Source organism: Strongylocentrotus purpuratus, unplaced genomic scaffold (genome assembly GCF_000002235.5).
Source record: "Strongylocentrotus purpuratus isolate Spur 01 unplaced genomic scaffold, Spur_5.0 spur5_scaffold_6, whole genome shotgun sequence".
Lineage (NCBI taxonomy): Eukaryota > Metazoa > Echinodermata > Echinoidea > Camarodonta > Strongylocentrotidae > Strongylocentrotus > Strongylocentrotus purpuratus.
In genome coordinates, this window is record NW_022145612.1 from 18,120,035 (window position 1) to 18,142,108 (window position 22,074).

Sequence of the window (22,074 nt, forward strand, 5' to 3'; positions counted from 1 at the left end):
GAGAGAGGGAGAGAGAGAGAGAGAGAGGGAGAGAGGAGGGGAGAGAGAGACAGTGAGATGGAGGGAGGGAAGAGGGAGTGAGAGATTGAAGAGAGAGCGAGGGAGAGCGAGAGAGAGAGAGAGAGGGAGAGAGAGGGAGAGGGAGGGGGATATGTACCTCTGCTAAACAACAATCACATGCACACATGGTACTTCCTGGGTTTAATTTGATAAATCAAAATGTGTTTATAAGATATACTAAAATTATAAATGTATAAGTTTAAGTTCAAATTTGGACCATATTCCGATAGCAGCACTGAGGGTGTGAAGTTGGGTTTATAGTTTTACCCTTTCTTGTAAAATTTCGTTAAAAAGAAATAGAGAAAATTGACGAATGTTCCAAAGTAAAAGCAAACGCTCTTTAAAACTAAGTTTTTTGGTCAAATCTTATTTATTTATTGCACCATTTTGGAAGTAAATAAATCTCCTAAAGGTAATACAAAGTTTTGGGAAATTTTGAAAATTGGCTGGATAGTGATTCTTTACAATTTTGATATGTTTGGATGCCCCTGTGGATGTATTAAAAGCACCATAAAATTTGGACCCTAAAAATTGAATAACCAAAATTTAGCGGTGCTCCCGGTAAATTTTGATAAATTTCAAATGGCGCTTACGGCCATAAAATAGAAGCTGCGACCATGAAAATCTCAGAATATGTAGTTGTGATATATAATTTCCAAACGAAAATAGCCAATCGATCGATTTTAGTCGAGAAACATTGTTTTATGGCTTAATTTATATTTTGACCTTGAGAGGGAGCTATACAGCATAAAGAGTTTATTATTTACAATTTCAGAACTTTAGACTCAATTTCAACAGCTGAATATTGTAGGATCGGATATGCTTCCACTGTGTTCATGTGAACCAAATTCATGACCCCATTCCAAAACTTTGCATGACCTTTAAGAGGGGATCCACGTATTTACTTAATGCTCCACTTTGGAAGAAAGTAAATCTCTTTACGGAGAGAAAAACAAATCCGCGCGTTTGGAATCGTGAGTATTCTACAGATAACCAACACAGTTAGTATCAAGAATATGTTTTTAACAAATGTAAAATAACAAATATGGACGACCTTACCTGCCTCGCGTATGATATGGTTTCTACCAAACTCGTCGAATATAAAATCTGCAAAGTATGAAGGAGGGACAAGCAGCCCTTCCCCAATACAGTGTCCATGGAGCAGAGAACTGATCAGGTGAGCGGCAAGGATCTCCAGACCGGCTTGGGTGATGTCCCGATCATCTAGAATGTTGGCAGCTTCGATCAGCGTATGGGCTTCAAAACACTGGAGAGGTTCATGGATAGTAAGAATATGTTCAAATAGAAAATAAATCTGTCGGTATTTGAAAAAAAACTGAATTATGATGGATTTTGACACAGCTGGGAGGTAAGGGTGGAATTGGTTGCTAACATTTTAAAATCAATATTTGTTTCTGCTCATTTCTAACTCATTCTGTGATAACAACAAAAATGTAACAATAATCAGCGTAATTTAAAAATAACTAATGACAGATTTATTTCTGTCGCGATTTACATTTTTCCAATGTAAACTAATTCGCAGCTTCATGTACGGGGCTGACATGGGATTCCTCTTTTTTCTACTCATACGAAATAAAATCGTTTCATTTAATTTGAGACTTTGAAAACAAATCGTAATAATCAATGATAGGCTCAAATTCTGATTGAAAAAAAATATTCTTGGGGAATTTTAGAGTGATATAGGTTAACTTTTCAATGAGTATTTATTTTCTACATAATAGCATTCTGCACAGTAACTCCGAGAGCGAGTATACAAGAATTATCTGAAGGCGATAAATAAATAAATATCAGCAACTACTTCCGAGACAAAAATTTACCTAAATAAATTTCAAAAGCCTTCCGCAACACATTTTAAAATGTGCGAACATGACAATGGCGTATTATTACGTAATCCAAATATAATTTTTATCGGACATAACATGTAGGTATCAAAATTACTCTAGAGTTTTTTTGTAATCGTGTTTCTCTTAATTTTGTAAATGTACTTTTAAGGAATGGATCAAGACACTGGATTTAATTTATGCTAATTTGTCTTGAAACAGAGTGTAGTTTGCCAGGTAGGCACATATTTATATACCATAATAAATATGACTTGCAGTAGACAGAGTTCTAGTGGCACCATGAATCACTTTCGATAGTATACTGTGACGTAGAGTTTGGCAAATTGCCATTTCGGGAAAAACCTGTCGTGTTTGGTTTAATGTAATACATACAAGATTATAAAAGATTGGCAGATTGGCGACATTGGATCAAACTGAGTGCATAATTAATGAATAATCATAACAGGGATTATCAATCTTAATCCTTGTTCTGATTAATACTTTTTTAAAAATTTAATCCAAACGAACGGATTGTTGTCTACGTAAGATTAAAGCAATTGTTTTCAAACGACAGAATTAAAGTGATTAAAAGTAGATGACGTCATGAGGAAACACTGCTTCATGACACAATGCTACATGCTGGCGACATTATATATTATCATCCGTACACATCTTTAATCTCATTAAGTGGGTCCAGTAGGTGGTAATTTATGAGGTACCGCTAATCAATATGGGCAGTGTTAAATGAATCAGGAAACCCCACTCGAAATATGACTCAGGTAAACCTGACCCAGGTTCCGCCACAAACATGGCTTAAAGGTACAATTCAACTTTTTGAAATAAATTTGTTGGTGGTATATTGTGGATTGATAATTACTATGATGTTTTAAAGAACATGAAGTGTCGATCGATAAAGCCAAGAGTCATTTGCCCCATACGTCACCAAGTATTATGATATTATGAACATAATTTGACATCGAAAGTATATCATGGTGCATAATACTTGGTCTATGTCTAAGCTCCTTGGCTTGATCCAAGCTCTAGAGGAAAATTGCGAGATAACGAAAATTCTTAGACGGCTCCAGTATTAACGTAAGGGACATGTAGTTTGGACGTTTCCAAATATAACACATTTCGGTATATTACTTACCATGAACTTCTTCGTCTTCTCCGTGTGTTCGCAAACCCATATTGATTTTTTTTTTTTTAAACAGCATATCCTACCAACAAATCATGGACTAATCAGGACTATTCCTTAGTTATGCTTCCCATACAACGTCCCTATGGACCTTGTTTCCTAGTCAAAACAAGAGATCAAAATTGTAGTACATTTTATAGGTCAAAGTTCGTTGAATAAACTTCCATTCCTGTGGGGGACAGTCACTATACATTGCCCTTGATCTCAATCTTAAATATGAATTCGTCAAATTCTAATAACTTAGTTTCCACCTTCCCCCATTTCCTAAGGGCAAGGACAGTCATGAAGTAGGTCATTCGATGAGCGGACGACAGATTAGCTCAGATCAGATTTGTCATATAATTGTCCCGCCTATGGCCATTTGACCGGAGTTCCTAGTACATCAACTACAGCTGACTACGGTACAGTATTCGTATTGCACCGCTTTCGTGTCTTTTGTAATATGAAATTACAACTGAAATAACCTACAATAGATTAAGTTCGGAATGAATTTTGGTCTCTTTTCTTCTTCTTCAAGTTTGTGCATTTGTGCATGTTACGTATTTGTCGAGTGTGAGGACAGTGGTAAAGTAAAACGTTCGATGAGCAGACGACAGAGTAGCTCAGATTTGCTATTTATAAAATGCATTTAATTTTCCTTTGTTCAAGTTTGTACATTTGTTTCTTCTCAATCGTGGGTTAAGCGTAATGCAGAAGAGTGTACATACAATTGTTTACATTTCCCTGACTATTTCGCCAAAGGATTTTGTTCACGTACATTACGTATTCCTCATCACGTTAATTTGTTTGTTTGTTTGTTTGTTTGTTTCTTTTTTTTGGGGGGGGGACAGAAGGTCGACGTAAATTTATTTGTCCACATAGTTATTTGTTTATTTTCGATCCATTATTTAACAAAAGATTATTATTTTGAGAGTAAACCCTTGAACTGTCAAAGAAATATAACAGAATACCCCCCCCCCTCCCAAAAAGAAAAATACAAACAAAATACAAAATTACGAAAATACGAAAAACAAAACGTGGATCTATCGTTCCGCGGAAACAGTCAACAACACAATGCATCGATATCTTCCGAATCCGGTCAATTTAGAGCACGAAATTCAATACGGTAATTCTAAATTACTAGCTATTTATGGAAGAATAATCTCTACATATACAGTCGGGCCTCTTTAAGATTCATAACTATTCCGAAGTGATCGACTTCCTGTTATACCTTAACATTTCTAATTTCATTTCGAAACGATCTATTCTAAAACTTCTAAGTGCTCTTGCAGCAGACTTCCTGCTCCTCGAGGTTTTCTTTCTTTGTGCTTTCTATATTGTAAGCTTTCTAGGTTGACAATCACTTTTTCCGGAAAAGATCTTCCAACATATCGCAACAATTTCCGAAAAATTTGCTCTCAAGGGCAATTTCAGTGCCCTATTGTAATGTCCCATAGAAATCATGTTCAGATTACGTCTTTGACATGACATGACATTTCAATAGGTGACGCATAAGACTATTGAAATGGTATTGGGTTGATTTTTCGAAAGTAGTTCGCCTCTATGGGATTTCTAGAAGTGTTTGCAATGCTATGGCACATAATAAATATCTTTACATGATTTCAAATGTAAAGGTAGACAAGAGAAAAGCTCTCTTCATATAACGGTTTGTTAGAGTATAACTTTATATACATGAAATTATTTTATTCTATCAGGCAGTATAAGAGCTAGACTTTCGGTGCGAAGTTATTGCATATTTTCATAATGTTCAACAAAGTGACCCCCCCAAAAAAAAAATATTATACCGAATACAAGGAGACTTACTGGATTCCCCTATTATTCGGAATGAAAGTTGTACCAAAGTCTTGTTGATTGAAATCATATAACAAGTCAAATATCGATGTGTTATTGTTGCTGTTGCTGTTGTCGTTGTTGTTGTTGTTGCTGTTCATAACCCCATCCCCTTTTCCATAAAAATACCCCACTGATGTTGCACTCTATGTTGCTAAACTGACAATCTCTTTCTCATGATCACCTGTCGTTTTAACACGGGAGGACGCTCGGGTTTCCTATCGAGTTATTTTTATACTGAGAATCCGGAAGTTTGAAAAGTCATTCCACTCAACTCGTTACTCGCCCCCAAGTTTTGCCTCCTTCTAAACTGAGCCAAACACTCCATCCGATTTGAATGAGTTCGTGTAGTTAAATGTTGAGGCAATTGATTTTAACTAGCTTATTCATACATTGTACGAAGAGCTTGTCTTAATTTCTCCATCTAAACTGAGCCAAGACACTCTCCGATATAAATGGGTTCGTGTCGTTAAATGATGAGGCACTTGATTTTAACTCGACTTCCGTTCAGACAATATCCAAAGAATTTGTCTTTCTTCTCCATTTAAACTGAGCCAAAATACTCTATCCAGTGTGAATGGGTTCGTGTAGTTAAATGTTGAGGCAATTGATTTTAAATTACTCATTCAGACATTATACGAAGAGCTTGTCTTAATTTCTTCATCTGAACTGAGCCAAGACACTCTATGCGATGTGAATGGGTTCTTATACTTAAATGATGAGGCAATTGATGTTAACTCAATCATTCAGAAAATATCCGAAGAACTCCATTTAAACTGATAAAAGACACTGCATCGAGTGTGAATGGGTTCTTGAAGTTGAATTATGAGACAATTGATTTTAACTCGTCCATTCAGACAATTTCCGAAAAATTTCTCTCTAAAAATGAAGGAGGGTGGCATAGAGTGATGGCCATTTTTAGAATTCAGAAATACCTCGTATGACTAACAAGCACCTTTGTCGACATCATATATATTTTTAAACACAGCAAATATCACCAAAGGCGAAAGAAGACAGTACTGTATTTGTATCTATATTTCAAAAGATATATATCTGTATAAGACAATGTTACAGGAGCTGTAGTAGCAGTTGTCATATTAATGATAATTACAATTTATAAATCATGATAATGATGAAAATGATAATGCTGAAGACATTAACAATAACTACGGTAATGATAATAGTGTTAATATTGGATGAAAAAAATGAAAGTTATGATACGACTTAAACGCTGGGCTTATATTGTGTATCGTTTGCACTGAACTATCTAAAGAAATATTTATGATGCTATCAGCAACGTCTAAACTCTGTTGGGAGTCTTGAGACTACAAGTATATTTCTTTAACTACATCTCCGGCACATTGACAAATGGTAAATGATATCACAATAGATTCGGCATTCTTCCAGCTCTCCATTCTTCTATGGGGTACAGTTTGACAATGTAGATTGATATCTTGCCAAAAGAAAATGTCGCCTGGACGGCGTTTAAAAGCCGACGAACTGAGTCAGACTTCGGTTACATCGACTCGATCATCACAATTCTTGTCCTCTAAAGCTTCATTTTATCTCATGTGTAGGCATTTAAAGCATTAAATATATATAGGCCTGATATAGCCTCTTGCAGGCGCGTACGCAGGGGGGGGGGGGGTGGGGGTTGGGGTTAAACCCCCCCCCCCCTTGAGTTTTTTTTTGTGTGTATGTTTTTTTCTAAAACACCCCCCTTTTGAGGTTTAAAAATGAGGTTTACAAATGGACGACCTAAAAAGGATGACCTTACCCCCCTCCCCCCCCCCCCCAACGAAACGGAATGTCGATCGGTCAAATATTCGAAATTCGGGACAAAAAAAAAATTAAAATGTCCTCTTACCCCCCCCCCCCCCCCCCCCCCCCCCCCCTCCCGCTTATTCAGCGGCTGGCTGAGTCGTTGCGAAATTTTTGGGACCCCAAAAATATGTATATTGCGAAATTTTTGGGACCAAAACCAAATATGTATGTCCTATTAGCCCCCCCCCCCCCCGCTTATTCAGCGGCTGGCTAAATCGTTGCGAAATTTTTGGCCCGATTTCAAAATGTTAAACCCCCCCCCCCCTTGAAAAAATCCTGCGTACGCCACTGGCCTCTTGTCAATGGCCCTCACGTTGTTGGAGTCCGTAAATTCTGGCTCGCTTCGCTCGCCAGAATTTACGGACTCCAACAACGCGAGGGTCATCGACAAGAGAGTAGGCCTGATTATGATATCATCATCCATTTGTGAGTTTTTTCAGATTTGGATCCAGTGGCGAAGGGACAGTGGGCAGACCCTGAGTTTATCTAGTCGGGTGAAGAAACAAAATAAAGAGAAGAAAAAAGAGAGAAAGAGCAAGGGTAAAGAAGAAGGGGAATCAGACGAGAAGAAAAGACGTCTGGACCACCTCTCACTTCCCCCCATAATCAGTAGCCTTGTAAATTCGCTTTTCATTGTCCATGAAGACCGGTGCCACCCCACCCACCCCCCCCCCTCCTCCCCACCTCGATAATACATAGAAAATCCGGGAGAAAATCACATTGAAAATAAGGCGATAAGGAGATAGGGAGGGATGGGGTGGGGGTATTTAGAGCTTTATAAAAGGGAAACTATAAAATAATATAAAGAAGGAAATACAACTCACCTGAAAAGAAGACGTTGGTATGTATGTCTTATTGATGCTCTGCAGAAGCAACTCCAATTTATTCTCTGAGAACAGAGCACCTTTTCCAAATGCGAAACTGGAGCCAAGCTTAGGGACGGAGCCCGAGGAGTCGAGACCACTCAGTGCCAGAAGGTAGTCTCTGTAGGAGAAGGAATCATTGGTGCCAGTGGTAGAAGGACCTAGGGTACATGTGGCCTCTGGAGCGTGGATGTAGTAGAGAATGACCAGACTAGCTGGACCAAACGTTTCTTCGCTAAGGTAACCATCCCTGGCATCTATTCCCACTATTCGGAAGAGGGTTTCTGCAGGTATGCACTACAGATAATGCAGGGGAAAAGGAAAGTAGAAAACGGTAAGGAGTGATGACTTAACAGAGTTATAACACATATTATAGTATATAATTACGGCTGATACGATGATGCATCAAATCACTTTAAAGACAATAAATTTGTCTGATGAACAAAAATCTGTGTGGTGAATAATGAAAGCCAGTTCAACCATGTTTTGTACACACAAATCTATGTTTTCATCATTTGAAAAGGTTGTAAGCCAATTTCACCCAGGGCGACTAAGTGAAAAAAGTTTGTGGTTCAAGTTTTAAATACGAAGTTTTTACTAAACATGTACCAAACATTATCCGAATAAATTTGAGTGCATTAGATAAAATTCAGTTCACTAAGCTGGCCTAACTTTGGATTTGTTTGTCTGAAGCCCCGGACGAATGAAGGCTTTAGACATTCTGAAGTTACCGATTGCGGTGAAATATTCTAATGTACATGAACTACATACATGCAGACCTACGTATTACTTTTACACATATCTTTTAGTTCATAGCATTTTCTTTCGTACATTTTTTTAAAAGTCAAGATTAGTCTTGAGGTATATCGAGAAGAAAGAAATGTCATCGAATCCTTTACATAAAGGAAAAGTCGAAAACCTACTTGCATATTTGTCGTCAACTAGCTTTTTGATGTTAAAGGTACTATGTCCCTTTTGCAGCCAACATCAAATGCTGTAGAACTGTGCAGGAATTATGAATATGTCATGTATGTCCTATCTGTGAAATTTAAACGTTAGCAGTGTCCTAATATTCAAATTATGCAAGGAAACCTGTTTACCTGCTAGACTTCACTGTCAGACACTATTGAGTGACTGACTGGCTTTTTTCTTCTTTGGTAATAACATACAGAAAATGAGCTGTTAAGGGTACATGAGCATTATTTTCCCACTTGAAGACATTATCAAGCCCTACGTTTTTTAGGGAAGTTCTAAATTAGTATTATCTTTCAAATGCCGTTGGAATTGAACCTTTTCATTTTTTTGGCCTGCAAATGGGACATAGCACCTTTAACAAACATAGAACGCTTAACAAATAAAAGAGAATCGTTTGTGCGAACTTCACCTGGCTTGTTTTTTCTTACATTATTGGTATGTTCAGAGCTCTGAGATGACGAATACTCTTATTGTTGCTCAACGCATAATGTGCGGTATTCATCTAATCTCCGAGATTTAGGACAAGAAAGGATCGAACTTGGGATTTCTCTAGTGGAATGTTGCTGACTTGAAAATCGTCATAAACGTTCATTTGGGATGAATTCGTCACAGCAGCCAAGCGTCACAGTCTCTGATACAAAACAAACTAAAATGGATTACTAATATGAGTTGAATTGTTTATTGCGATTCCCTACAGGCTCTATCAAGTCTTATTCAGTCGTGAAGATTTTCAGTCAGGAGGCTTCACGTACAGCAGGATTTGTATAATAACTGCGAGCATACAAGTTGATCCCTCTGTGCGTATCTCTATAGACAGACTAATGGTGTATCGTTACAATGATGTCATTGAAATCTGGGAACATTGTTTCTCTCCTAATAATCTTTATGAGGCTAAAACACGAGCCTGATATCTTTATGTAATGCTGTTAATACAGTAAAGTCGCTTATTGTCGACGGGGGCCGTGTCTGACTCATTCCGATATATATTCAGGGATAACAAAACTCTTGGAACGAGGAGGTTTGTCATCTATTATGGAAGGAAAATAATTGTTATATACCTTAGCGTTTGCTGCGTGCATGAGAGGATGAAAAGCGCTCTAGACAAGAGCCCTTCCTTCTCCGCACGCACACATACGCACACCCACCGTAAATTTATACGCGGCTTTCGTTATGCACCTCTTACATACCTTTTAAAACATAAACCTACCTAGCATTATGGCGTCGTTTGACCTTTTCTGACCTTATCTAAACCAACGTTGGATGTGAGGTTCTATTTTCTCATTCCCTATCAAAAACAATTTTTATTTCCGCTGTAAATTGATGTCATAATAATGCTTGAGATTTGTTTAAACCCTCAAAAATAACTACTTTAAACAGCATATTTCCCCAAAAGATAAAAGAGGAAAAGGTGGAATATAATAAGATCTGATAAACTTTGATTCATGTTAATCGTTTGAAAGTAAGTTACTACACAGGTATTCAACGTTCAAAATGTTTATACATTAATTAATTAATTGAAAACATAATCATCTTCAAACTATAAAAATAAGTGGATTACAGTCACCATGTTTTTCTCTCTCGGCTTGATTCTCTAGAAACAAGGTAAATTTCGTAACGGTAATATCATTCCCCTGCCGAGATGGGGAAACAGAAATGGTTGTAAAGGCTTTTTAATTACCTGATGATTTAAAATCTTTTTAAAAACAACTACTGAGCAATGTTTCTAAACGTGGTTGTAAAAGATGTCTTTGAAATCAAGTGTGAGAGCATTTAAAAAAGTAAGGAGTGGCATTTCCTTCTATCATAAACATGACTTCTGTGCTACGAACATCACAGTACATGCCTTAATCATACATTTTTGCAGCGTTTCTGTTAAAAATAACCCGTGAATAGTGCCAAAGAAATAAGTAAATTCGGAAGGTGTGAAAAGCTCTCATAATGTCTCCAGCCAGACATTAAAACAGGTACTTGGAGCTGCCTAAAAGGGGGTAACTGTATATTACAATTCATGGTTTTGCGATTGTCTTTAAAGATAATCGTAGGCCTTTATACATGATAAGAACCTGTTTAAGCATGCTTCTCGTACAGTCATTGTCTTGGGGGCCATGACGAATATCCCGTTTTATTTTGTCCATGTATATATAATCCCAGCGAAATTTCAGACTACCCTTAGCGGCGAGATTATATTTAGAATCCAGTGACTTGATAAGAGAAAGTGATAAAAGTTCACCAGAAGGCCCTGTATATTAAATGCCAAACATCCAGGGCAGGCTTGCAACTACAATGAAGACTAACCTGCAGTTTGGTGGCTTTTACTTGAATTCTTGTTCGCCAAATTCGAGAGTACGTTTGTATTCACCCGTGATACTAATTGTACATCCATTAACATTACCCGTTTTCCTTTTGGTTTTTAATACGCATTGTTTAAATGGTGGTGATGATGATGATGACGATGATGAAAATGATAATGATGATGATGATGATAATGATGACAATAATTATAATGATGATAATAGTAATAAAAATAATAATAATAATAATAATAATGACAATAATAACAATAATGATAATAATAATGATAACAATAATAATAATAATGATAACAATATAATAAAATTTAGCTGATTTTCTTAAACTTATGTACATGCATAGCCTATATAATAAGCTTTCATCGAAATGTACGACTTGGCAAATCAATATTTGGGGGATAAAGAGATCCGCGGTATTTGGTCAAAGGTTAATCTCACATCATTATTATTTTTTCACAACCAGTATTCTATTATAATTATATCTAACAATATGCTGTGGTCTAGTGGTCTGCTCTGATGGATCATATACCGGATTAAGATTAACTGGTCAAGGTCTGAATTCTAACCATTGCTCTGCTGTGCTTTGGATGAGTGGATAATCTGCAAAATCCCTCTATATCCATGGGAAAATGCTATATTTTGAATGGATATACCAGTGCTCTGAATGTACTCAGCACAAAGCGCATGGAGGTTAGGAGACCTCATTCACAGAGTGCATGTCAATAGTGCAATATTTAATATTCATGAGCGCATCTTGAATGCATATGTGACTATTATCTTTTCAAATATTATATGATATATAGTAACTTTATCACTTTAAATGGTGTTACAATAATTCTGAATATACAGTAGGCTGAGTGAGTGAGAGAGGGAGAGGGTTGAGGAGTCCTGAAAAGGACTCTGACTCGGTAATCTTTCTTGGGGGGGGGGGGGTGTAGTCCTGAAAAGGACTGTTTGTTATCTTTCTTAGCTTATAGTTCTACGGAGAACTATAGCGCTTACATCACCATGCAAGCCGACACTTACAAGCAGCATCTAATAATTCTGAAGTATACTCATAATTTTGTTTACTTGGTTAGACATCGCAGTCATGTTGATAGACAATGGCATTCTAATGTAACTCTACTGATAAAGGGAAGTGATCATTTTAATGATCAAGGTCAATTTTATTTCACCCTGATTGTCTACATGCAGTCCGATTGGCCTGACAAAGAGAGTAACTCATACAAACCACTAATTACAAATAATCCCATTTCTCCGCCAAAACTACGAAAAAAAACTTTGCTTTCACTCATGATGATGAGCAATGACGTTAATCACCGTTAGCTAAATCTTTCCACGCGAGCTTTGGTGGTTGTTCTTAACCCCTTCGGTCTTAAGCTCTCATCATGGCATAGGCGATACGTAGCCGTACAGAATCGTGAATAAGAGGACCTTACACGGCCCGACGCGCGCTTTTAGCTCGTTAAAATTAGCCGATGATCGATAACTTCCGAACAAAATAATGATGGATGGACATTCTGTTTGGAACGTGATAATTTCATGAGGAGTTATTGTGATTAGGAAAACAACCAGGAATAAACGTATTAATGTACAGATAAATATTATGTAATAGAAGAAACTGTAAATACCTACACAGAGCAACTTTCAATAAACTACTATGTTTAGTAATAATGTCATTGTAATTCAGTGAATTCCGTGAATTTCAAAAAATTCAAAATTACCTTGGACACTAGAAGAAACCCAATTTTATTACGGCATATTGAAGATATTTTGATACAGAACCTGAATGTTTCAATGTTCCAAAATCGTTATTTCCCAGTTCATTCGTTCAAACTTTATCTTTTCAGCAGTGCTTAAGAGACACAATCTCCCAGCCTCGCAATATTAATAACTCGGCCTTGGTCCCGAGACCTAAGGATAAATGAATATAAAAAAAGTGATTAAGTAAAATACTAGCTAAAAACAGTAAATTAACGATATTTTTCGATACTGTTTCTATTTTGGTCCTTGATTTCCAATGTCTTAATTTCAGTTATACATTGAAGCTACGTGTTGGATAACATTTGCATGTAATTTTAGCTTGTGTTTGTGTATTTAATCCCTTCTCTAATGTTCCTCCCGCCGATATTGGTGAGATATGATATTCGTACTGTCTACTCTTATATTTCAGCCTTGATTTCTCGCCCCATCTTTTAATTGTGATAAGATTTGTTCTCCAATAATCAAAAGACTGAATAGCTTTTGGAGGGGGGGGGTGGATGGAAGGGGGAAATGTATTGTTTTGAAAACACTCCCATTACTTAGTTATCGAGGTCTTCTCTCAAAATTTTCAATAAGAACAGTATACGGTGACCTTTTAACAATCATGGCTGCTTTTTGATGGATAGTTATTCTTCACATGATTAAATGTATTATGTCAAGTTCAACTACAATGTTTCACACATTTGAATGTTGTAATGACATTGTGTAGGGAACAAAGATGTGGCCCTCCTAAATATAATTGACCTCGTTTTTAAAGCAGCTGTTTTCAAAAATATTTCAAACGAGTTGACTGACGGTTTCCGCCATATGAGCAACTCCATACTGCTGACTTTCTTCACGCTTCTGTAATCGACATAATGCATTCACGTTCGATATTTAGATCTAGCAATTACTTGAAAGTGAGAGTTTTATCTGATTCCCTGCGACATTTCCTTTTTTACTTAAGGCATTGCAGTTTTCAATATTTTAAGGTTTATTTTTACCAGAAAAAAAAAAACGTTCCTCCTTAACCCCAGCATAAATGTTGTAAGAATTTATTTTTTACAGGACCTACTTATTTCGAGGAAGTAACGTAATTTGCCTTTAATTTAATTAGACTTGAAAAGGTTATATCAAAAGTTGCGACCTCCATCAAGAGTTGACTGATTTTAAGTTTTCTCATTTGAAAATTCTAACACGTCCATCCAAGGAATGATTACTTTGAAATGACTGTATCTTCCAGGTTGCTAATACATATCTGAAGATGGTGCTTGAGGTTCTGAACTATATAATAAAACAATCAGTTATTATTATTTCTTGGATGGGTCATAGAAATAATTCCGAATTATTAAGACAATTCTGGGAATCTCTCCTCATCTTAACGGTAGAGGTGTCCTTGTTTTTTTAAGTTCATAGTAATGAATATACCGATACACCTTATACCGGCAAAGTCATTATTAACCACTAGTATTCATATTCTGTAATCTATTTTATTGTTGTCACTTATGTACTGTAGCAATTGACGACATCCCTCTCCAGTAACTGCTATGTCTAATACACGCTGTGTACAGCATACACAGAGCAACTTATTATCGGATTGCCTACACTCTAACTATACAACCTTACACCATATGGACTACTCATGCCGGACCCCTAGTACGGAAACGCTGGCAAGGGGCCTCTCTTTTACCCCCAACTAAAACTTTTATAGAGACCTAGGTGATATTTTTAGCCACTTTCCGCGACAAATCTCCTCCACACTTGCTACAGCATCGCTTTTTCTTTTACATCCATAGGGAAAGAGGGGTATGGGTAGGGTAAGAGGGGTAGAATTGCAAATCTGTTCTTGAGAATATCTCAGTAATCTCATAATTTGTGGCTGTCTGACTATATTGACACTGTATATTCATGGGTTGACTTGACGAATCTTTGAGCTGTGGATCTTTTAACATTAGGTGTTGCGTGCTTAAGAAGTGATGTACTGTAGTTTCTTCAAGTTATTTGACACTTATCTCAGCGTGACAGCTTGCACGCGTAACCAGAGTTAGCGGGACCTTGACTTCCACAGTTCTTCGAGTTGAGATTATGTCGTTTAATCGTTTTCGAGGTCACAGTGAGATCTTTAAGGCCCTTTCGTTATAATGATGATTTAGAAATGCAACTTCTGTGTGATCTACTTGCCAGTCTACGTTTAATAAACAGAAACAGTTTTATGATATAACTGCTGGAAAATAAATTGAAATGAAAAAAAAGATACGCACACATACGAAAATTGCTTTATTCTTTTCTTTTTTATATTATATAAGTATACTGTAACATATAGATAAGAGGAAATTTAATATAAAAAAGAGGAATATTTTACGAAAGAAAAAAAAATTAAATATCTAAATTAATTTCGGCCATGCTCTCAATGCGAATACACGTTTGAACAAACCTTTATTACATTCTATGTGTACATAGAAGGTATAACCATATAAATACCAAAATCATTATCAGGCCAAAGCCACAGCAACCATTTTGATTGCAATATAATCTGAAAATGTTCCCACAAGTTATTGCCTCCATTGTTCACTTTAAGAGAAGGAAGTCCTACATTACACACTATCACAAAATCAGATTTGATTAATTCTCTGTTGCCTTGATATGTAATGGACCCCTTGATGAGTTGGCTTCCGGTGTATTAACCTAAGGTTCTGTAGGAATTCTTTAGCCGAGGTATATAAGAAGTATTCTTAAATCCTTTTCGTAAGATTGTAGACATAATGCAGGCGCGTACGCAGGGGGGTTGGGGGTTGGGGGTTGAACCCCCCTTTGGTATTTTTTTGAAAAATTACCTATGGCTGACCTAAAAAAGTTGACCTTACCCCCCCCCCCAAAAAAAAAAGTCAAATTTTCAAATTAAGAGACCAAAAAAAAAAAGTGTCCTCTTACCCCCCCCCCCTGCTTATTCAGCGGCTGGCTGAGTAGTTGCGAAATTTTCGGCCTGATTAAAAAATGTTAACCCCCCCCCCCCCCCCTTGACAAAATCCTGCGTACGCGACTGACATAATGTACTCTGTATAGACCTATGGCGTGGCCAGTCCGGGGTCATTGGAACGGATATGTTTTGAAATTGCTGAGTCTCCTCGAAGTACCATAATTATGATGCTTTCTTATCTACTATAAATGAACGTTACAAAGTTTCATCTACAAATGAACTGTTAACGAATGCTAACGATTGTCCGGAGGATATACGTTTTTCAATTTCCTCTTCCGAGGCAGAAGCGCCATAATAATAATTCCTTCTTATCTGCTAAAAAATGCTTCTTGATCAAGACAAAGCACAAGTTAATAAAATGCAATAACATTAAAATTGTCGTGGGGTGTGTGATTGAGAGGTTCAAAAGTTTATTAAACATCCGATCAGAAACGTGGTACGGTGCTTCAAACAAATTTTCAAGTACGGTACTAGATCTATAACTAATATATTGAATGATGAATCGCAATAATTACTTTAAGTCATGGGCTTTCCTCGGCCCCTTCTAAAAAGGTAGTGAAGGGTGGGGACAGGGGAGAGGAGGGGGATGATTTGGTGTAGGTCAAAGGAAGTTCAATTTGCTGAGCAGGTAGTGATCATAAATTAGAAGGTAATTCGTGGATATTCCGTATTCTTAGGAAATGAATAATCAGGTAGGGATAAAACATACATTTAGGCCCCACTGTCGAACGTGCTATCAAAATATTTTGATCATGAAGAGATTCCATATAAAACTTAAGTAAGGCGTATCGATTCCATAAACATCACGCAATCTCTCTTAGCTTCGGTACGCTTCCCAGCAGGAGGAAGCGTTTTAATGTAGTTTGTTTCCATATATGGTTTTTTTCTCCATATAGGCCTATATGTATCGTTTTATACAATTCTTTATTTAAGAGAAGTAGAATACAAACGGAGTAAACACAGTACAAATGTCTTGAGAATGGCAATCATTTGACAAAGTAGTGATAACCGTGATAATGAGAAAGATGCAAAGTTTGCACGATTTTTACCTCATATTTACAAAGAATGCATGAGATAGGTTTTTTATTCGATAGATACAGCGTATAATCTTACATGATTGGCTGAACATGGAAAAGAATATATACATAATTTTGTACAGTCTTATTTGCAAAAAAATACAAGCACATTTACTATATATCATTAGTGAACACTAATGTTTTTTGCTCAACGGGGGGGGGGGGGGGTATGGAGCACAACTTTTGTTAAATCAGGGGGGGGGAGTCGCGCGAACCCCTGAACCCCCGGTGGTGAAGGACCTTCCTTACCATTGTCAACACTCTGAAGATTTTTTTTTTTTTTCGCCGTTGTATAGGAAAAATTCGGTTCCACGTATATTCCATATTTTGACAAAAAAGATTCGCATGGCACAAATTCTAAATCTCTTTTTAGTAAGCCCTTTATCGTTGAGGCGGCTTCACATGTTTTTATAGTCAATCACATTGATAACTATCGACATTAAAAATCTATAAAAGGAAAACGAACAAACTCATAAGAGTTGAATATATTCAATCTGCTGGCAACTCCATGTACATGCACGTATTAATACGGTAAACCCTGTGTCTATTTCAAGTTAGTTGGCACTGAAACTAAACTTGGCTCTTACTCAAATCACTGAGAGCCTCTTTGACTGCACTTGTTTCTTACTATTGTATGCAAAAATGCAACAATGTTTATTAGATTCAATGCGTTGTTTAATGTTACATATGTTTCCCTTTGTATGCACTTGTTTCTTGCTATTGTAATGCAAAGATATGCAAGGTCGTTTTAAACTTTCAAGGCAGGTTGGATAAACGACACATTATACTAGTCAGTAATTCAACAAATTTTGGAAAGTTTCCACGATGCAAATCCTCATAACCTCCCCACAAATAAAGGCTCAATGGCTAGGACTACTGCCAAAGTCTGACATATGTATTTTATTTCTGTAGTTATCATGTGCAAGCAAAGCATTCTTCAGTATATGCTGATCGCCATGTACAAAATGTAAAAGATTTATTTTCAAGTATATACAACAAAAAGCATAGAAATGTCGGAGCAAGTTTGCCAAGTATTTTGATCATCTTTTAACAAAGAAAATGAATGATTTGTCCTAAACATTCATTCATTAGCCCTTGATTGGGGTACTTTAGTTGGCATATGACGTTGTTTGCTCGTACTGATACTGATCAATAAATGATATGGCATTTGAATATGCAAATACAATGTTCTTTGACAAAGTAATGTTAAATTTCCTTAGATTGGGTCTTTGCGTGTCATCTAGCATCTATATGTATAGTCATCTATATGATTTCACAAAAAATTATGAACTTTGAAGAAAGATATTTTTTATAAATATTGTATAGGCCTATTCATAATCTTTAATTTTTATATTAATAGTTGATCGAAATTCAAATTTTTCAGGATTTGACAGAAAAAAATTATTCTATATGAGTGCATCCACACAAAAACATATTACTATCATTATAACTTGGATGCTGGTGTGAGGGAATAAGATTCTTAGGGGGGGGGGGTGGGAAATTTATATTATCAATATAAAGAAAATAATTAGTGGATAGTGAGGCAATGACGTCACAGACTAATGAGTGAGTTGCCAATTTGTCTTGTGATTTTCAGAGATTTTCATGTCATTACAAATTCATAACTTTCTAATATTAGTTATCCGATTGCTCAATTATTTTTGCTTGATTTGTCTGATTTTCCTGCTTCTATTAAAAATAAGTTATTTTTGGAGTGGACTTGCCCTTTAAAATAAGAAGACAATCCATTCGCACTATGATGAAGGGAACAAGCCAGTGAAAAACAAGTGGGAATTAGAAGAGGATCATAGTAAGCCGTGAGTTTGTAACTGAAAGTTGTTTAATTACGCTATATAAAATGTTCATTGTACTTACCCAATCACATACTTCAGGGTTGGTGGAACTATAGCAATCAACTCTCTGTAACAATGTATCAATCATAAGCTGGGTCTGTTCTAAGTTCAAGCTTGGACCTCTCTTCGACTCCTGCTGCCTCTGCAGGAGACGGGTCACACGATCAAAAGGTCCATTGCGTCCATGAATCTGAGCTTGAGAGGTGTGTAGTACGGCTGACAGGACAACCATCAAGACGGACAGTATCCATAGGCTTAGTCCCGATTGTCTTATTAGACCGGTGGTCGTAGATCTTAACAAACCCATGGCTATAACCAAAGACCACTATGACTCCTAGTGTCGATGTTACCTTAACTCCGCTTTAAAGGTATCAGAATAAATGTCACCCACCATATATTTTAGTGAAGCCAATTTAAATCCAATTCTTGTCAAGATAGTTTCCTCCTGTAATTTTTTTCATATATAGGCTAAAATATATATCGTCTCATTAAATATGCTTGAACATATCAAATACTTTTTTCGTGACAGCGTGAATGATCCAAAATACTGGAAGAACTTTGTTGCAGAACAAATTGTATAATGTGAGTACGGTATACAGTGCAAAACAGAAAGTCGATTCTTTCTACTAATTCATAACAGAATGTGATTATGAAGACAGTCCCTCCAACAAAGAATGGCGGTTCATTTCACTGCAGGAAAGGACGGCTGTCAACATCCCATGTTAGCTGATCCTACAAACTAGACTGTCACAACGGTTTGGTCGTCTGGCTATAAACACACACACAGTGTTCTTCAGACTTCGCAAAAGTTCCTTCGAACAAAAATGCGTCATTTCCCACCCCATATACAGTAAGAGACGAAGCAAACCACGTGGAATTAGATGTGAGCCTAGCTTCCTAGTCTGTGTACGGCAAACTTCTCTTGCCACTTCGTGCCGTGTGCACACAAACATGTAAATTATGTACAGGGTCAACTTTTAAAGGCCCACTGCACTACTTGTAGCTACTTGCGCCCTCTATATAACAACCAAAGCCTAATCGGTGACCATTGGTCCCCCATGATCCTCTTTTTCTTATGATAACTGAGAGCTGAGTTGATGAGATAACCACCTGTCCAGTGACCTTGCAGAGCGCTCTAATCCCTCCTATAAACTATGGCAGATATGCTTTAAGAAACAATAATTTCACCATGAAACGTATAGCATATAACCCTGAGACAAGCTTGTTAGCCCAAACAAATGTTGTCAAGTAATATACGCTTTTTCATGTAGATGGTAAACATTCTAGGGGCAAATTAAGTTGGTTGAAGGGCACTTTGTACAATCACGATTTGAGGACAGAGGCCGTTGAGATATATATATATTATCCTAAAGACGATCAGAACATACGAATCGAAACATCGACAACCAAAAGCTCTTATAGACCTCGAGCACCAGCCCCCGTTTCGGGGCTTTTATTGCCTTGAAAAAGTCAATGGATGAAGCCCCTGAAAACTTATATACACCTGCTATCAAAAGCTTTTAATTTTTGAATAAGTGAGTATCTAATTGTTAATTCATTCAAAGAATATCCTGCATCGTGTCACCTACCAGACATCTCGATCGGTCCTCGCTGGGTCCACCGTTCAGGCAGGAAGTGGAATTACATTGCTAGAAAGCCACAAGGCAACGCGATGAACGCCGTGGAACTACTTCCGGAAACCAGCCTCTACGATGATTAATTCTTCAAATTTACATAGCTCAACGGGGCGGTAAACTTGAATCCCCAAACCCTTATTTGGACCTTCTTTAGCGGCTTATTTCTTATTAATAATGATACACCGACATTACACCATCATGTGGAATATTATCTGTCGACGGCCTGTTCGAAATGTAGACGCTAACTCTTTAAACGAAATATGTTGCTTTCTTTGGGAAAGGGATAATATCTGTCATAGAATTATTATCTAGATTTTAAATAGGCCAAATTGTACTAGCAATATTTTATTTTTCCATCCGATCACGTTCACTATTAAGGTTCTAAATGAGATTTGATCTTCGTTCTCTTTCTTTGTGTGGGATAGTTGTGTATCTCTGGAAGTTTTACGTGTTATCTATGGAATTTACGGTTTTATAAATGCGACCTTTTCAAATATTCTTTATCAAAACGATTTTTGAGTTCATCTCTTACATCATGATGTTTTATATTGATACATCTTTATACCACCTAAGATGGTACTTACTTTCATATGTTACAGATTGTGACATATATTCTTACACTAATAATTGAAAAATGTAATACTCATCACGTTTTAAACCTAGAAGCAACTGACTTCGAAAAAATTCAACGTCACATTTTTGGTTATATTGCGTAATTACTGTGTCAAACTTAGTTCTAAGTTACCTTGCCACATTTGCCAATGTTTGTATTTTTTATAGTATTGTTGCGGCATGTTGATGACCAACTACACTCTTTCTTTTTACTTTTCCTGACTTATTATTATAGTTATATACAATGTCAATGTCGGTGTACCATTATCAACTCTACGTAGCTTGAACCTAAGATTTAGTTGTATTTTTGTGAACTGTCTGTCGTGGACATCGTCTGGTCTTATACAATATTATTTTTTGTTGTTGTAAATAATGATTTTGATCTTACATTTTGGCTCATTTCAACCCTAATTACGGTGATTTCGGAGGTGCATTTTCACATTCAAACGGTGATTAAAAGGATTTATTCTGAAGCTAATCTAATTAAATGCGTATACTGTGCAATTTTAAAGTCGTGGATATCTAAATAAAATCATCAAATAATACATGGGGCGTCAGTGCAAATGGTAATACAGAGGCTTACAAAGGATCACAAAATAAAGTAAATTATCAATACGCCACATTGCTTTGGTGAAAGCAACCCTAGTTTCTGGGTTTTCTGTTTGTTGTTTGTTTATTGTTTGTGCGAGTGTATATAGGAATCATGAGATTAAGAAACATCAAGGTGGTTTTGGATGAGATTCTGGCTAAGCATTTGTGCCCCAAAATACAAGGTAATAATCAGAATCATTTTTAATTATAATTTGGTGGATATATTATAAAGTTAAATGACTCACATTGATTTCTATTTTCTTTTATTATTACAATTGACGTATTGAATCATTTATTTAGTTCTCTTGTTTAGTGTAAGATGGGTTCATAAGAATCAGTAATACTGCAATTAAAATGAGGCTAACGTCAAGTCGAACAGATTGCGATGTGCTTATATGACATCAAGAATAATTATAGGCTTATATATGCAACAGGCCGTTGTAGTTCACAGTTCACAGTTCACAGTTCACCGTTTTCTAAACACCTCTTCTTTTTTCTCTCGTTTTTCTATCTCTGATTTATTACTTTCTTACAAATATAATTATGTAACCCTACATGTTGTATTAACAGAACATCTATATCTAACCCTGAATGGTATACATTAACCGGACATCATACAACTTGTATATTATCCTAACCCTAAATTAAAAGATTAAAACTACTAATAACTTATGATTAAACATAT

The 22,074-nt window shown here is 36.5% G+C and overlaps 1 protein-coding gene across 1 annotated transcript in view; it reads right to left on the reverse strand.

The window, feature by feature from the left end:
- Positions 1-19,408, reverse strand: part of LOC582410 (zinc transporter ZIP12) — a 35,173-nt gene extending 15,765 nt beyond the window's left edge. Inside the window, exons 1-3 of the mRNA XM_030972330.1 lie at positions 18,572-19,408; positions 7,578-7,913; positions 1,120-1,327 (exon numbers count right to left, since the gene is read on the reverse strand). Coding sequence (XP_030828190.1) covers positions 1,120-1,327; positions 7,578-7,913; positions 18,572-18,856 — 829 coding nt within the window. The 5' untranslated portion in view covers positions 18,857-19,408. The remainder of the gene's footprint in view (positions 1-1,119; positions 1,328-7,577; positions 7,914-18,571) is intronic.
- Between the last annotated feature and the right edge of the window lie 2,666 nt (positions 19,409-22,074).